This window comes from Gossypium raimondii, chromosome 5, assembly GCF_025698545.1.
Source record: "Gossypium raimondii isolate GPD5lz chromosome 5, ASM2569854v1, whole genome shotgun sequence".
Classification (NCBI taxonomy): Eukaryota; Viridiplantae; Streptophyta; class Magnoliopsida; order Malvales; family Malvaceae; genus Gossypium; species Gossypium raimondii.
In genome coordinates this window covers 7,789,999-7,804,848 of record NC_068569.1, presented here as the reverse complement: position 1 = coordinate 7,804,848, position 14,850 = coordinate 7,789,999, and the positions used below count along the sequence as shown (strand labels likewise).

Here is a 14,850-nt window from a genome sequence, read left to right as displayed (position 1 = left end):
GGGCTTTGACAAAAGAGCATAAAGGTGTTTTAAAAAGGTTAAGAATACCCCATTTCCTCATTTTATCAAACATGAAGTACTCAAATGTCAATGTTTCCAAGTTCAACTGAGGTTTAATGTATCAATTTGGAGGAGGCTTTCGAGTTCTACGATTCAGCTGAGCTACAATATCCCCACATACTGAGAAAGGTTAAGTTACAGCAACCTCAAAACATACACCAAGAAAACCTTATCTATATTCCTCCGGAAAACTATAGCCAGCCATGACAATTTTGTCAGCAAACATCTTTCCGGTCTTAGGCATGACATGCCAATGCAATGTCAAGTTGAATTTTTTGCCACGGAGATTGTTTCCCTGGATAAGGGAAGATGACGATTTAAGAAAAGAGAATAATTTCTCAATTGCAGGAAAGCCCTAAATTACTTTTCTAAATCTATACCAACAATGGTGAGATACTTTGCCATTATGCACATACCTGATCAACAAAACGATACTTGTTTGAGGTATGGATCCAAAACTTCGCATGCTCTTTGGCAGGTATTATAGCATCCCAAAGTGAAACCTACAAAATACCATATTAAAAACATTCCAAGGATCTTAAGATATTTCCGGCTCAGCCTCAAAAAGGAAGAGGCAATTAGGCAACAAGCTGTATTTAACCTCACCTGATTCAAAGAATTCTTTGGGGTTTCGTACTCAGCAGCTACAAATATGAAAAGCTGTGGATCAACAAGGAGATGGAATTTAAAATCAGCTTCACGATGATGAATGATTGTGAAAAACAGCGGACAGAAAAAGGGAGGCCTATGAATATCACCACTAAAGCATTCAAAAATATCAGAATGAAATTCTTTTCAAAGTCAATTATGAAAAAGATTATCTCATCTACTGATAATACATACAACCAAAAAGGCAAATGAGATGAAGTTCTAAAAATGTAAACCATGAAGATCTCTGAAGAAGCAAACCTGTTTTGTGTTCCATGTGAACAATGACTGCAAATCAGCCGATATATTCATTGTCAGGCTGACCTACGTAAGTCAAAAGCATTTACTTAGAACTATGGCTGAAAAATAAGAGAAATTAACCCAGTGAACACATACATATAAACAATACTACCTCGTCATTACCCTGCGGCTGCTTCTGGAACCAGTTTATGTTCATAATCTACAGTCACACCCAGAAAAATGAAAATGAGAGATTAAAACACAATACAATCAGAAAGGGCTTATGAAAAAGAGAACAAATCATTGATCTAAACACCTATCCCAGATATGAGCATATGTGAGTAAAAATGGACCTTGATTTCTGCCGTGGGAGAAGGAGCATTAAGGTTGTCCGAGAGAGACGCGATAGCACACATTATTGCCAGTATCGTCACGGAAAAGGTTAAGAGACCATTTAATCTGTGCCCGAAAGAGTGCATATTTTCTATTCCTTTGTTCAATCCTACTGCTTCTTGGCTTTTGGTTCAGTTCCTCTGTTTAATAAAATTTAAGTATAATGAACCGAAAAAGAGACATAAATCTAGCAAAGTTTTCCCCAACACTACTAAGACATGATCATAATTATTCCAAATTAATCCTTCTTAAATCTACTTTAGGAAAACAATCAACAACACTAATCACCAAAAAAAAAAACCAACATTAAGATCAAATCAGACTAAGGTTACAAATTGTGAAAGGTACACAAAGAGCAACATATAAAACGTAAGAGAACAAAATCACCAATAGTCAAGATCAAGGGAAGCGCCCAAGATATAAACAAAATTAAGAAATGTATAAAAAAATTAATTCAAAACATCAAAAAGAAAGAGAAAATGGATTCAGAACAACAAGTACACCCAGATATATTTAAATATATATCAGCATCCAATGAAAATTAAAAAGATATTTTGCAGTCAAAGGAAAACTGAAATTAAATTACAGCATGGAATTAGAAATCTGAAATCTGAAATCCAAATAAAAATAAAACAAAATCAGTCCAAAACAGAAAATAAAATCAAATAACAAGAGGTCAGCAAATTTTACCCAATGTGAAGGGAGAGAAGATGGAAAATGCAGAGAAGTCGGGAAGAAAATTCAGTGAAATTGAGACAAAGGGTTTGGCAACAAGTTTTATATTGTTTTTTTCCATTTAATAAGTAAATAAAGTGGGTCAAAATTGCGAACAACGAGAGGACGGGCTGAAACTGCTATGATCTTTGGGCCGTGGATCAATAGAACCCGAATTTCAAGATAGATATTTTACTATTTATTGTTTTTTTTTCTTTTTACCTCATGTTAGAGACTGACTTGGGTTTGGATTCAAAATTTTCAATTTCAGCACAGATTAGTTTGTTTTAATATTTATTTTATTTTTATTTTAATATATAAAAGATACGTGGGATGGAATGTTGAAAGAGAATATAAATGAAGTATGATGATATAATGATCACATAAAAAGTGAATGTGTGATGAAATTTCAAAGTTTGGTTGAATTTATGATAATGAGACTAAATTGTAAAAAGTGTAAAAATTGTAATTTAAATAAGGTATGAGGGTAAAAGGTTAAAACGTAGTGTTAAGTGTTAGTGAATTAATGTTGAGGTAAAATTATAATAAATATTGAATTTTCATGATATTAAAGGCTAAATTGTAAACTCGTGAAAAATGATAAATGAAGCAATTTAATATGTGGATAAGGACAATATGATAAAATTTTAATGAATGTGTTATGAGATGATGAAACATGCCACAAAAGTAAAATTGTGGAAAATATGGAATTTTTATGATGACAAGGACTAAATTATTAAACTTAAAAAAATGTGGTGGATGAAATAATAAAAGTGAAATACATAAAAATTTATGTGTCAAACAAGATATGTTGTAGTGAATTATTTGATAGCAGCTCAAAAATTACTGTAAAAGTTGCCTACAAAGATAATACAATCCATTTTAAGTTCGAGTCATCTGTCGGATGCTTTGAAGTTTGAACTATATAAAAAAATTTCAAACCGGGACATTCCAACTTAGACGACGAAAAGGAATGGGTAATATTGATTAGTGACTCGGAGTTACAGGAGTGTCTGGAAGTTATGGAGTATGTCGGAACACATAGCGTGAAGTTTCAAGTTCGTGATGTGCCTTGTGCTATTGGCAGTTCCGGTGGCAGCAATTGCTTTTTGTGGGGAAGCTAATAGCCGATATGCCGATGCTGAGGATACAATCACCGGCCTTCATAATGGTTCCTTGAACTCTATCCAGCTTCTAGTTCTTACGAGGGAAAATGTAATTATCTGAAAGAAGCTTTTTTTCACATTGATGTGTTACTCCATTTGGTTTCCATGGTGTTCCAAAATAAATGTCTTCTCAGCTCAAGGATGCTGTACTTGGATTTCAAGAAAAGGGAAAAAAGAGGGCTTAGAAGATGTGAGCATGGATTGTAATTAATAAATTAAAATATATATTTTTATATAGGTTTGAAAATGTTAAGAGGGAGCAATAGAAATTCTTAAGAGGTGTAGCAAAGACCATTTGTCCTATCCAAATTTAATCCAATTGATTTCTGTAATAACTTTTAAAGGTGTGGTTTAACATATGCTAGTTGAAATTCAAGTGTATATATTAAATGTATAGTATGGAATACTACAAAATGGAAGCAGTTGATTAATTGGTTTTCTGTTTTCTCTAACAAATCTTGCTTCCATTGTCACATTATTATTAAAAAGCTCCTTTCACTCTACAACTAATGTTCGTGTTTTCCTTCAATGCAATTTATTCAATTTTTTTATCTCATATTATAGTATCTCATCTTATTCCCATTGTTATTTTACATTAACCACATATAAATACATCATCTATTCAAAGGGTCTAAAACTATATATAAATTAATTAAGTTAAAAGAAAGCTATTGCCATTGGCTTGGCAATGACATATTCCAACCCACGACAATGAGGGCCCATTTTCCTACTAGAGGTTAATATTTATTTGCCCAAATAAAAGGTTACTTCCCTGTGGAGATTTGAACCAAGTGATGGTTCTGTTCTATAGGTTATTGGTTAATAGTGATTGGTCTAACTTGATACAAAATGTAGTAAAATTCCATAATATAACGTAATGCTATATAATTTTGAAAATTTTACAATACAATATATGATTCATACGGATCACAACAGTGTAACATATGATTCATACGGACTACAATAGTGTAAATCATCGAGTTTTAGTAGATGACGAAGGTGAAAAGGCATAGTTAAAATTTATACAAGCATGTGTAAGTCACTAAGCTAAAGTGACAGTGACTTACAAGATAAAAGGGGCGTTGTAAAGCGTTAACCGAAAAAAATTAATGCAAAAGCACTTAAGTCTACGCACTCTATCTTATGTCTAGTAACATTGCCAAAGAGAAGAATGTTAAGAAAAATAAAAAAATAAATTGGTACTCTCTTTTCTGAGCGAAAAAGAATATATGTAAAAATTCTTTCAAGTACCATTTTTGTCCTTATATAATTGTGTTATTGCACCCAATAAATTTATTCATGAAATTACTAAATTATCCTTTGAGCTTTTTAGTAACCATATTCAAGTTTTGTCCATTTATACTTATTAATTTGTAACTACTCTATAATTATCTAGACATGTATTTACAATTGAAATATATTTATGATTGTGTTGTGTTTGTAATTCTAGAGACCAAATTCTTTCAAATAAATTTATTAAAAAAAGTCTTGTAAAATAATTTTAAATATGTCTTTCATATAAAATAAACTTTCATTAATTAATTACACTACAATAAAGCAAAGGAGAAAAAAACAATACTATTCACAACTTTGCTTGGGTTAATATTCCTTCCAAACAAATTAACAATGGTTAGAGAAGAAATACAATTTGACAAATAACCACTACATTGAAAGTGTTGTAATTGATCAACCACTAATAATATATCATAGTTATGTTACTTCAAAACACACTGACAATTTAACTCAATTTATTGAAATCAAGTAGGGTTAATATCGAACTTAACCTTTTATCAAGAATTTCTTTCTTTTCGTTCTTCATCTTCACTACTTTCCTTCCATTTTTGCATTTTCATCTACTATTTCTTATTTCTAAACTGATAAACATATTCTCTCTACTTCATATTTTTTTTGGTGTCTAAAGAAATTTTCAAAAATATTTCGTGAAAATGTGAGTTTTCAACTTTTCATGGCAAAAGACTAAATTGTTAAAAATAAATAAAACTCTCTTCTCTAGCTCTCTCTCACATTGGAATGTGAAAAGATGATGAATTCTCTTCATTTTCCTTCCTTTTATACCACCATTTATAATTAAAATATTAATAAAATAATACTTAACAAATTGACATGACATTATACATATAATAATATGTTTGCCTCGTCAAATTTTGAAAATAGCAAAACTTAACTAAATGAATTTAACAATTATCGTTTGGTGAAAACTAAAATTTAAATTATGAAAAGTATAAAGATTAAAAATGATCAAATTATAATTACTGCATCCACCACTTTTACAAAATACAAGAACTAATGATAGAATTTAACTTATAAAAACACTAACATCGTGAGAGTTAGCTAGAGAAGAGAAAGTTCTATTTTTCTTACAATTTAATCCTTTGCCATGAAAACTCGTCGTTTCACAAAAAATTCTTGAAAACTTACTTAGACATCAAACAGAAAAGAAGAAGTAGAGATTCTAGAGAATATTTTTATCAGTTTAGATGCAAGAAAATAGTAGATGAAAAGTGAAGAAAATGAGAAGAATAAGGAAGGTAGGGTAATGAAGAAAAAAGAAAGAAATTCTTGACATAGGGGGCAAGTTCCATACTAACCCTACTTGTATTTCAATAGATCGAGTTAAATATATAGTGAATGAGATGTATGAAACAAGTATTTTAATCTAAATATTGACATAGCTTGCACATTTGAAATAACTTGGAGTTTAATAAAGAATTACTCTCTAGGCAAAACCCCATAGACATAGAATAGTTTTTTGAACCATGTAACAAACTTATGTTTCCATTTATACTTCTACAGTTCCAATTATTTCTACAAGTTACAACTGGCAGGTAAATTCAGTGCACTTTCAATGGGTATCAAAGCTGGACACTTGACCAACTAGGTGAAGAGCCTATTGTTGAATTGCATCAGAGATGGAAGGAATAGACCCCAATTCTATGGCTCTAACTACGCCTATTTGAAGGCAATGATAAGGGTGTTTATCAAGTGTGGCAATGATAAGGGTGTTTATCAAGTGTATGGATGAGAGAGCTTGGCGGTTTATATTAACTAGTTGGGAGCCCTTTACAATTGATAGGTCATCTTTCCTTTCAATATCCATCTATTATTTATTTATTCAAACCAGGATCGTCTTATTGTGTTACTTCATGCACAAGTAACACAAGAAGAATGTAGAGCATATAGAAGCAGATAATGCAAGTAATAAAGCACTTAAAAACTTTGAAAAACCTAAAACAACGACCTGAGAATCACTAACGTCGACAGGCACAAGCACGAGATATGCAAAGCCTAAAATGATGACTTGAGAAAAATTTGCTAGCAAAAGCTCACCCACAAACCACACATGTACATACATAGGATAAACTACAAATCAATAAGTGTAAATCAGCAATAGAACTTCATATAGAATGCAACCAGATATTTCCATACCAGATTCTGTGGAAATAAATTAGGCCCCTGGTACAATCAACTATAGTTCTTAAAATAACATAATTCTAAAGACCTAATGTCTCTCTGTGATACCAACATATTCTAAAATCCGACATCCCTGCAACATTAGCACCAGCAAGACCTAATCACAACAGGTAAACATCAATCATCTTTTCTTAAAACCATATTTTTTACGTTCATAGAATAAGTCCGTTTTAGCACTCCCGAGATTAACAATTTTTGGACAACCATCGCGATCTTTCTCTTGCTGAGTACACTCCTTACAGTAATATGCATCGGATATCCCCACCCCTCCACAGATAACACACCTACCTTGAAACGACCCATAGTTGCATTCATCGCAAACTCGCACGAGCGTGCAAGGACGGACATAAGAGTCACAGATTACACACTTGCCATCACACTTCTCACATAATCGTCCTATTGCAATCCCCGGCTGTTTCCGGCACATGATCAAATCAGGATGGTGCTTTGCCATGGCTACCCAAACTCGTTCCTAGTCAGAAAAGCACAAGAATCAAACAATAGAAGAAGTGTAATATAAAAATAAATTCAAAAACCCAACATCAGAAAACCAAAAACAGAAATTACTAAGACCCTGATTCCCTTCTTTTGTTACTATTAATACACATTTAATGCAAAGTCCCTTTTGTTCCCTAGATACTGCGATGGAAGGATAATTAATTAGCCATAACACAACCCTAATTATAAGATAAACACTCAAGTTCTCCTCAACATTCAGAGGATGATAAACACTCAAGTTCTCCTCAACATTCAGAGGATACCAACGAGTACTATAAAGAAAATCCAAAAACCAACATCACAAATCAAAGACAGGACTTAATAAGATTCTGATACCCTTTATCGTTACACTTGTTGCTCATGTTCATTTAATTCTCTTTTGCTTCCTAGATATTGCTAGGATGTATAAAAAATTAAAATTCAAAACATCAAAAAGAAAAAGAGAAAATCGATACAAAACAACACCACCCAGATATATTTATAAAAAATTAAAATTCAAAGCATCGAAAAGAAAAAGAGAAAATCGATACAAAACAACAAGAACACCCAGATATATTTAAATATATATCAGCATTCAATGAAAATTAAAAAGATATTTTGCAGTCAAAGGAAAGCTGAAATTAAATTACAGCATGGATTTAGAAATCTGAAATCCAAATAAAAACAAAACAAAATCAGTTCAAAACAGAAAAGAAAATCAAATAACAAGAGGTGAGCAAATTTTACCCAATGTGAAGGGAGAAAAGAGGGACAATCCAGAGAAGTCGAGAAGCAGATTCAGTGAAACTGAAACAGAGGGTTTGGCGACGGGTTTTATACTGTTTTTTTCATTAATTAAGTAAATAAAGTGGGTCAAAATTGTAAATAACGAGGGGACGGGCCGAAACTGTTATAATCTTTGGGCCATGGATCCACAGAGCCCGAATTTCAAGGTAGATATTTTACTATTTATTTATTTACCTAATGTTAGAGACCGACTTGGGTTTGGATTCCAATTTTTCAATTTCAGCACAGATTAGTTTGTTTTAATATTTTTTATTTTCTTTTAATATCATGTATATCGCATGTTTTATTATTAATTAATTTTAAATTATATATTTTATTATTTATTGTATTATGTATTTTAAATAATAATTTTGATAATAATATGTGTGATAATTTTTTTAATTAATATTTATATAGTTGTATAATTAAAATTAAAATTAAAATTAAATTATTATTACTTGAATAGTGAAACAATCATTGGGATAAATATGTGTGAACTAGGCTTAGGCTCGGGATTTTTTACTTTAGAATGAAACTTTTCTTAAAATTTTGAATCAAATTCTACCCATTAACACTTCTATACGAGGGATGGCATTTAGCTTCTTAAAGAGCCACCAAATTAAATAAGGGTATTGTGGTCATTTCGTGAAAGTAAATAGGTGTATTGTAATTATTTTAAATTACTTTTCACTTAATTTTATTTATTTATTTATTTAAAAATGTTAAAAAGTCATTAGTTAAGTAATATTTTTATAACTGAAAAATATTCATTCTGTGGTGCTAACCTTCGTCATTTCGAATAGTGCAAGCTTATGAACAAAAGTCGGTGTCAGGCATTTTAATTCAAAATCACGAAGGGCTAGTGATGGGAGCTTGCACTATTCGGAACGATTTTATACCAGATTCGTTCGATACCGAGGCTAGAGCTGCAATCCATGGCCTCCGATTCTATGGGTTTCTCTTGTGTAGAACTGGAAGGGGATGTGCGATCAATTGTTCAGAAATTATCTGGGTCAGGGGTTGATAGATCGAGTATCGGGGCAATCATAGCGGATGGGAAAGCTCTCTTTGGTTTCTTTCAACAGTGCCAGTTCAAATTTATCACCAGAAAAGGGAATCAAGCAGCTCATTATCTAGCTAAACATGGCTTCACGTTGGAAAATGATAAGTTTCGGATAGAAGAGGTACCTGAATAAGTGAGAGGAGCTGTGGAGTATGACCGGTGGTGGGTGGATCCGCCGGTCTAAGCAATGGCGATGCCGATTACTTTAGAGGAGGGCCTGTGCTGTTGTATGCTTCGCTGATCATGGACTGTTTCTCTCTTGTTGTTTCTTCTTGGAGTTTTTCTCAGCTTCATTTCGATGATCTCCAAGCTTGCTGCTAGCTACCTAATTTTTTTTAGATTTTATTTTTCTGCATTTTGTTTTCGCTGATCTCTGGTTTAGGGCTGTGAAAAGGCACCGAAGCACCTAGTTTTCGATGCTCAATAAAGGTCGCTGATTTTCTATAAAAAAAAATACATTAAGAATAACCATATGACGTGTTCAAAGAAAAAGGAAATCATACGTGTATTTTCTTAAATTAATCTTAAAACTTTTAGTAATATCTCACGTCTAAACGAAATCCTCCTCGAAAAGAGCGACGTCGTTGCATGTGATGTTGACTTGTTGTTCAATTTGACATCCTTTCCCATTCATTCCGCGCTATAAATAAATTCTACTCAAATCTCTCCACTTTCTCTGATCTCACCTGAGCTTCCATTTCAGGAAAATGACGTCGTTTCGGTGCTTTTTAGTTCTCTCCCTCGTTTCCTTCCTCCTCTTGTCTACTGTCCTTCCTTCCATCTCTACAAACGACGAACAAGACGATGAGGACCTCCGTTTCCTCGAAGAAACGGAAGGCAAAAGCGTCGACATTGCTTCACTCCCTCATTTGAGTGACTCAGACGATGACCAATTCCCCGAAGACGACGAAGAAGATGAAGACTCCGGAAGCGAACAAGAGACCGATGACCCCCTTTCGGATCCGTACAAAGCGCCCCAAATCGACGAGAAGGATGTGGTCGTTTTAACGCAAGGAAACTTCAGCGATTTCATCAAGAATAATAAGTTCGGGATGGTTGAGTTCTACGCGCCTTGGTGCGGGCATTGCCAGTCGTTGGCTCCGGAATATGCCGCGGCGGCCACGGAGATGAAAGGAGAAGGAGTTGTGCTGGCCAAGGTGGATGCCACGCAGGAGGATGAGCTAGCAGAAGAGTATGACGTGGAAGGTTTACCTACTATATATTTCCTTGTCGATGGAAAGCACACGCTTTATCCTGCTGCTCGAAACAAGTAAGTTTCGAATCCAAAAACAGATTTAGGATCACAGGCTTTTGATTTTCTATTGCACCTTAATTTTTTTTAATAAGTCGGTTGAGTTGGTGCAGTTTGCTTTTGGTTAATCATGGAAAAGAGAACAATGTATTATCTTTGTTTAATGGAAGGTTCGAAGTGTCATTTCAAATGGAACAGGCTAATCATTATCATTGACGATTCAGGGATGCGATAGTGACCTGGATTAAGAAGCAGATAGGACCTGGTATATACAACGTTACCACACTGGACGATGCTGAACGCATTTTAACATCTGAATCTGAAGTTGCCTTGGGCTACTTGAACTCTTTGGTGGTATGGTTTATCTCTGGCATGTTATATAATTTTTTCTTGTTAACAGTAGGTTTATAAGATTAAGCTTACTTGAGTTTGTTGTGTGCTTGTTATACCTGCTGATTCAATCAACATTATTTGATTCGGATCCAAACTTTTGTGTCATCATACTCTTGACCCAATATAGTAATGTTTAACGTATACAAAAAGACCCTTTCTCTGATGATGTTCTAATTCAGCTTTGGTCTGTTCTAATGACAACAGGGTCCCGAGAGTGACGAGCTTACTGCCACTTCAAAACTCTTAGACGATATCAACTTCTATCAAACTATGAATCCTGATGTGGCAAAGCTTTTCCACATTGATCCTGAAGTTAAACGCCCCGCTTTGGTCTTACTTAAAAAGGATGCTGAAAAAATATGCCACTTTGGTTAGTATCTAGACATATGTAACATTGCTTGGAATCCTGATCCGGCTTACTTTGAAGAACTTATATATCCAGAATTTTCTTGTGGTAGATGGTCTTTTTGTCAAGACTGCAATATCTGAGTTCGTAACTTCCAACAAGCTTCCTTTGGTTACGATATTTAGCAGGGAGAGTGCTCCTTCAATTTTTGAAAGCTCAATTAAGATGCACGTATGCACGTTATAATTTTGCTTTTCCTCGTAATTGTGAATTTTTAGATAACACATTCCTCGATTTTATGTGTAATCTTTTTGATACTTGATAATCTTTTTGTTGCAAGCTGTTGTTGTTTGCCACATTAAACATTTCTGAGAAGTATATCCCAGTACTCCAAGAAGCAGCAGCAAAACTTTTCAAGGGAAAGGTAACTTCAAATTGTCTAGATCCGAAAATATAAAAAACTATGGTACTGTATGTGCTGATTCTAGTAAACTGATGACAGTATATCCCAAGACTTATATACTCCCTTTGATGATGAATTCAATAGTTGTTACTAAGTTATCTTGTATACTTACTTGCAGCTTATCTCTATTTATGTGCAAGTGGATAATGAAGAAAGTGGAAAACCTGTTGCAAATTTTTTCGGTGTCAGTGGAAATGGTCCCACAGTAAGCCGCTCTTATCCTTTTTTATCCTCTCCCCCAGTTTGTTTTATGTTTTAAGATGGAATATGTGGGGTGGGGTGGGGGGAGGAGATTTGTTGTATGCTCTATTTACATCGAATTGATAATCACAGTTCATTTATCACTAGATCCGTGCATACTCTGGAGATGATGCAAAGAAATTTGCCATGAATGGAGATGTGACATTCAATAACATTAAGGTGGTCTCTCTCTCTCACACTGTTTTAATTTGGTCGGTTGCTACTACGTATGTCTTTCAATAAACTTGTAAGACGCCATGGTTTGAGTATACTTCAGCGTTCTACCTTTCTGTAGGCTTTTGCAGAGGACTTTTTAGCAGGCAGGCTTAAACCTTTCTATAAGTCGGACCCAATTCCTGAAACTGTAAGTATCTTTCTACTGTAATTGATTTTGCCAAAGGTGATTGTAATCTAACTTTTATATTTCCTTTTTCTGCTCCCAAATTCTATTTTTGAATTTTGACACAGAATAACGAGGATGTGAAAGAAGTGGTTGGCGATAACTTCGATGAAATTGTTTTAGACGAGTCCAAGGATGTCCTGCTTGAGGTATTGTTGTTGCCTGATATATGGAAATAAAGGTTATTTAAATCTTTCCTGACATGGACTTATTCTGTCGAATGCCCTAAATACCAGATCTATGCACCTTGGTGTGGCCATTGCCGATCATTGGAACCGACATACAACAAGCTTGCCCAACATCTTCGAGGGATTAACTCTCTGGTTATTGCCAAAATGGACGGGACAACAAATGAACATCCTAAGGCAAAGGTAAAGTTTAAACCAATATGTGCTTCGAACTTTTTAATGAAAAAGGATAAGATTTAAAGGCTATGTTGCACTTGAGCCTGAAATGAGACATCGTAGAAACAAGTTGTGTTTGCAGTCTGCAGGGTTTCCCACGATGCTGTTCTTCCCGGCGGGAAAAAAGAGTTCTGATCCTGTAAGAACTATATTCAGTTATGCTTGTATTGGTCCACCTATGAGATATAGAGAGAGTTAAAATGATTGAATGGTGGACATTGGGCAGATGAAAGTGAACACAGGACGCACTGTCGTGGATTTTTATAAGTTCCTGAAGGAACATGCTACAATCCCATTTAAGCTCAAAAAAGCAGTTTTAGTTCCAAAAGACAAACCAAACAAGACTTCAGATTCCAAGGTGAGGGAGAAGAGCAGCAGTGTGAGTTCGAAGGAGGAGTTGTGACCTGATAATTCACATGGATTCAAGGCGAGCATTTGAATGACATCCTACGTCATTTGCCATTTTATATGTTATCTATCAATAGGTAGGTAGAAAGGGAACAGCTATGAAGATAGATTCAATCCAGAGTGAGTCGAAACGAGGAATCCGAAAATTATCATGCTTCGAATATGCGATCCACATCTTTTTGAATCCAGAACAAAGAGGGAATCCGAAACGGGTGTGTTGGCTTTTAGCCATGGTTTCCACCTATGTATCTCTCTTAAACAGATCATGCCGAATTTGGAATTATCTGAGACTTTGGCTTCTTTTGATCTATATAACCTGTAATTTCTTTTTTCAAAATTGTTTTAGCTTGCAAGTACTGACAAAGGAACATGGATGGCTGAGCATGTCAAATCATTTAGCACCAGAACAGTATGTATAAATACCTTTTTGGTGTAACGTCATTGAAATATAGTGTTTGGATGGCACGGTTCCAGTGTGTTTGACACCACAGCTAAAACCAAAAATCCGACTGGAGGATGGAGCTGTGGGTTCAAACTTCAACGCAGCTCCTATTTTACATTTTTATCCTCGTTTGTTTTTAACCCATCACTTCTTTTTTTGGAAACTCATCAGTCATTACTTTTGAAAGACTATTTCAATGCATTCTTATATTAATTTATTTAATTACTTTTATATTATTTATAATAAATTTTAATTATTTCTTTTGTATCCTCGCTCCTTTGTTGTATATTCATTCTCCTTTTGTCCTTGCAAATTCAGTAGTATATCCAATATTTGATGTCTGATTTTATTTATTTTTCTTGGAATTTAACTTTCTCTTGGGGAATTACTTTTCCATAAACATATCAATGTGATTCCCATGACAAAATATAACACCCTTCACTCGAGAAACTCGAGTAATGATTGTTACATATGGCAATGAACATTCTTTTCTATATAAAATACTTATATTTTGGAGCTTTATCAATATCACATTACCCATTTTAGAACTTAATTATACTAACAATGAAATTTCATTTCATTTCAAACTCATTTCGAGTCTCCTTTGGCTGAACTAAAAAATTTTCAATTCTATGTTTTTATGTCACAAGACAGTGTCATGTTATTATAGAACTTTAGCTTCGAAATTATCCTGTCTTGAGTCAAATGAGTGTATGTCTTGTGACAAAATCCAATATGTCTCGAGATATGATATTGATATTGTAGCTTTTTAGCTTCGAAGTTCTTGTGTCTCGAGACACATTTCGAATGTCTCGAGACTTAGAACAAGGGACCCAAAAGTTCTATTTTCAAACCACGATTATTCCAAACAGTAATCAAAGCTTTATACTATCTAATACCTTATATTTACTGTTCACAACACATCAAACTCAAATATTAGAACAACTAGACATTTTCTTTCTTACTTCATTAATTCATCTATGTACATGTCATCCTAAGCCTTGATGATGTGATGAGATGTGTAACAGCCCGTTTTCAGTGAAATTGGAACAGTAGTTTCGGGGCAACAAATCCGAGTCAGAAAAAAAATTATTTTAATATTATTGTATGGTTTGCATTATGATAGGAAAGACATAATAAAATTTCGTTATAAAAATTTTATCGATTACATGTTTAATTATAGAAAGGACCAAATTGCATAAAATGCAAAAGTTGAGTTCTAGTAGCTATAAGTAGTAAATAGCTATGGAATTCAAAACTTGAGGTCCTTATATGGCAATTAGACCATTAAATGGAGTTAGTAGATAATTATAATGACTCATCCATGGAAATTCAAGAAAGAAAAGGACTAAATTGGAAATTGAAATAATTAAAGATGATAAAAATCTAATATCATATTATTTCTTCATCTTCCCAATTTACTTTTATGAAACCCTAGCTAAGAGAAAAGACATCAAGCAAGC

General features: G+C 33.8%; 3 protein-coding genes across 4 annotated transcripts; 1 reads left to right on the top strand and 2 right to left on the bottom strand.

Annotated features, from left to right (window-relative positions):
• Window positions 1–25: 25 nt before the first annotated feature.
• Window positions 26–7,955, bottom strand: LOC105769065 (signal peptidase complex subunit 3B). 2 transcript variants are annotated; one of them, XM_052631071.1, is made up of 7 exons: window positions 7,938–7,955; window positions 1,302–1,481; window positions 1,121–1,168; window positions 970–1,032; window positions 667–720; window positions 477–563; window positions 26–355 (listed from the first exon to the last, which is right to left on the bottom strand). In XM_052631071.1, the coding sequence occupies exons 2-7, from the start codon at window positions 1,425–1,427 to the stop codon at window positions 230–232; spliced, it is 504 nt and encodes a 167-aa protein (XP_052487031.1). In that variant the 5' UTR covers window positions 1,428–1,481; window positions 7,938–7,955; the 3' UTR covers window positions 26–229. The 2 variants fall into 2 exon arrangements, with proteins under 2 accessions (XP_052487031.1, XP_012444914.1); XM_012589460.2 differs by lacking the exon at window positions 7,938–7,955 and adding an exon at window positions 2,032–2,122.
• Window positions 6,614–8,058, bottom strand: LOC105769066 (PHD finger-like domain-containing protein 5A). Its single transcript, XM_012589462.2, has 2 exons — window positions 7,938–8,058; window positions 6,614–7,185 (listed from the first exon to the last, which is right to left on the bottom strand). Exon 2 carries the CDS (start codon window positions 7,165–7,167, stop codon window positions 6,835–6,837), a length of 333 nt encoding a protein of 110 aa, XP_012444916.1. The 5' UTR covers window positions 7,168–7,185; window positions 7,938–8,058; the 3' UTR covers window positions 6,614–6,834.
• Window positions 8,059–9,746: 1,688 nt separating this feature from the next.
• Window positions 9,747–13,654, top strand: LOC105770991 (protein disulfide isomerase-like 1-4). Its single transcript, XM_052630924.1, has 12 exons — window positions 9,747–10,309; window positions 10,516–10,645; window positions 10,889–11,054; window positions 11,143–11,261; window positions 11,371–11,454; window positions 11,612–11,698; window positions 11,842–11,913; window positions 12,029–12,097; window positions 12,202–12,282; window positions 12,370–12,504; window positions 12,620–12,676; window positions 12,764–13,654. The coding sequence occupies exons 1-12, from the start codon at window positions 9,747–9,749 to the stop codon at window positions 12,938–12,940; spliced, it is 1,740 nt and encodes a 579-aa protein (XP_052486884.1). The 3' UTR covers window positions 12,941–13,654.
• The last annotated feature ends 1,196 nt before the right edge of the window (window positions 13,655–14,850 follow it).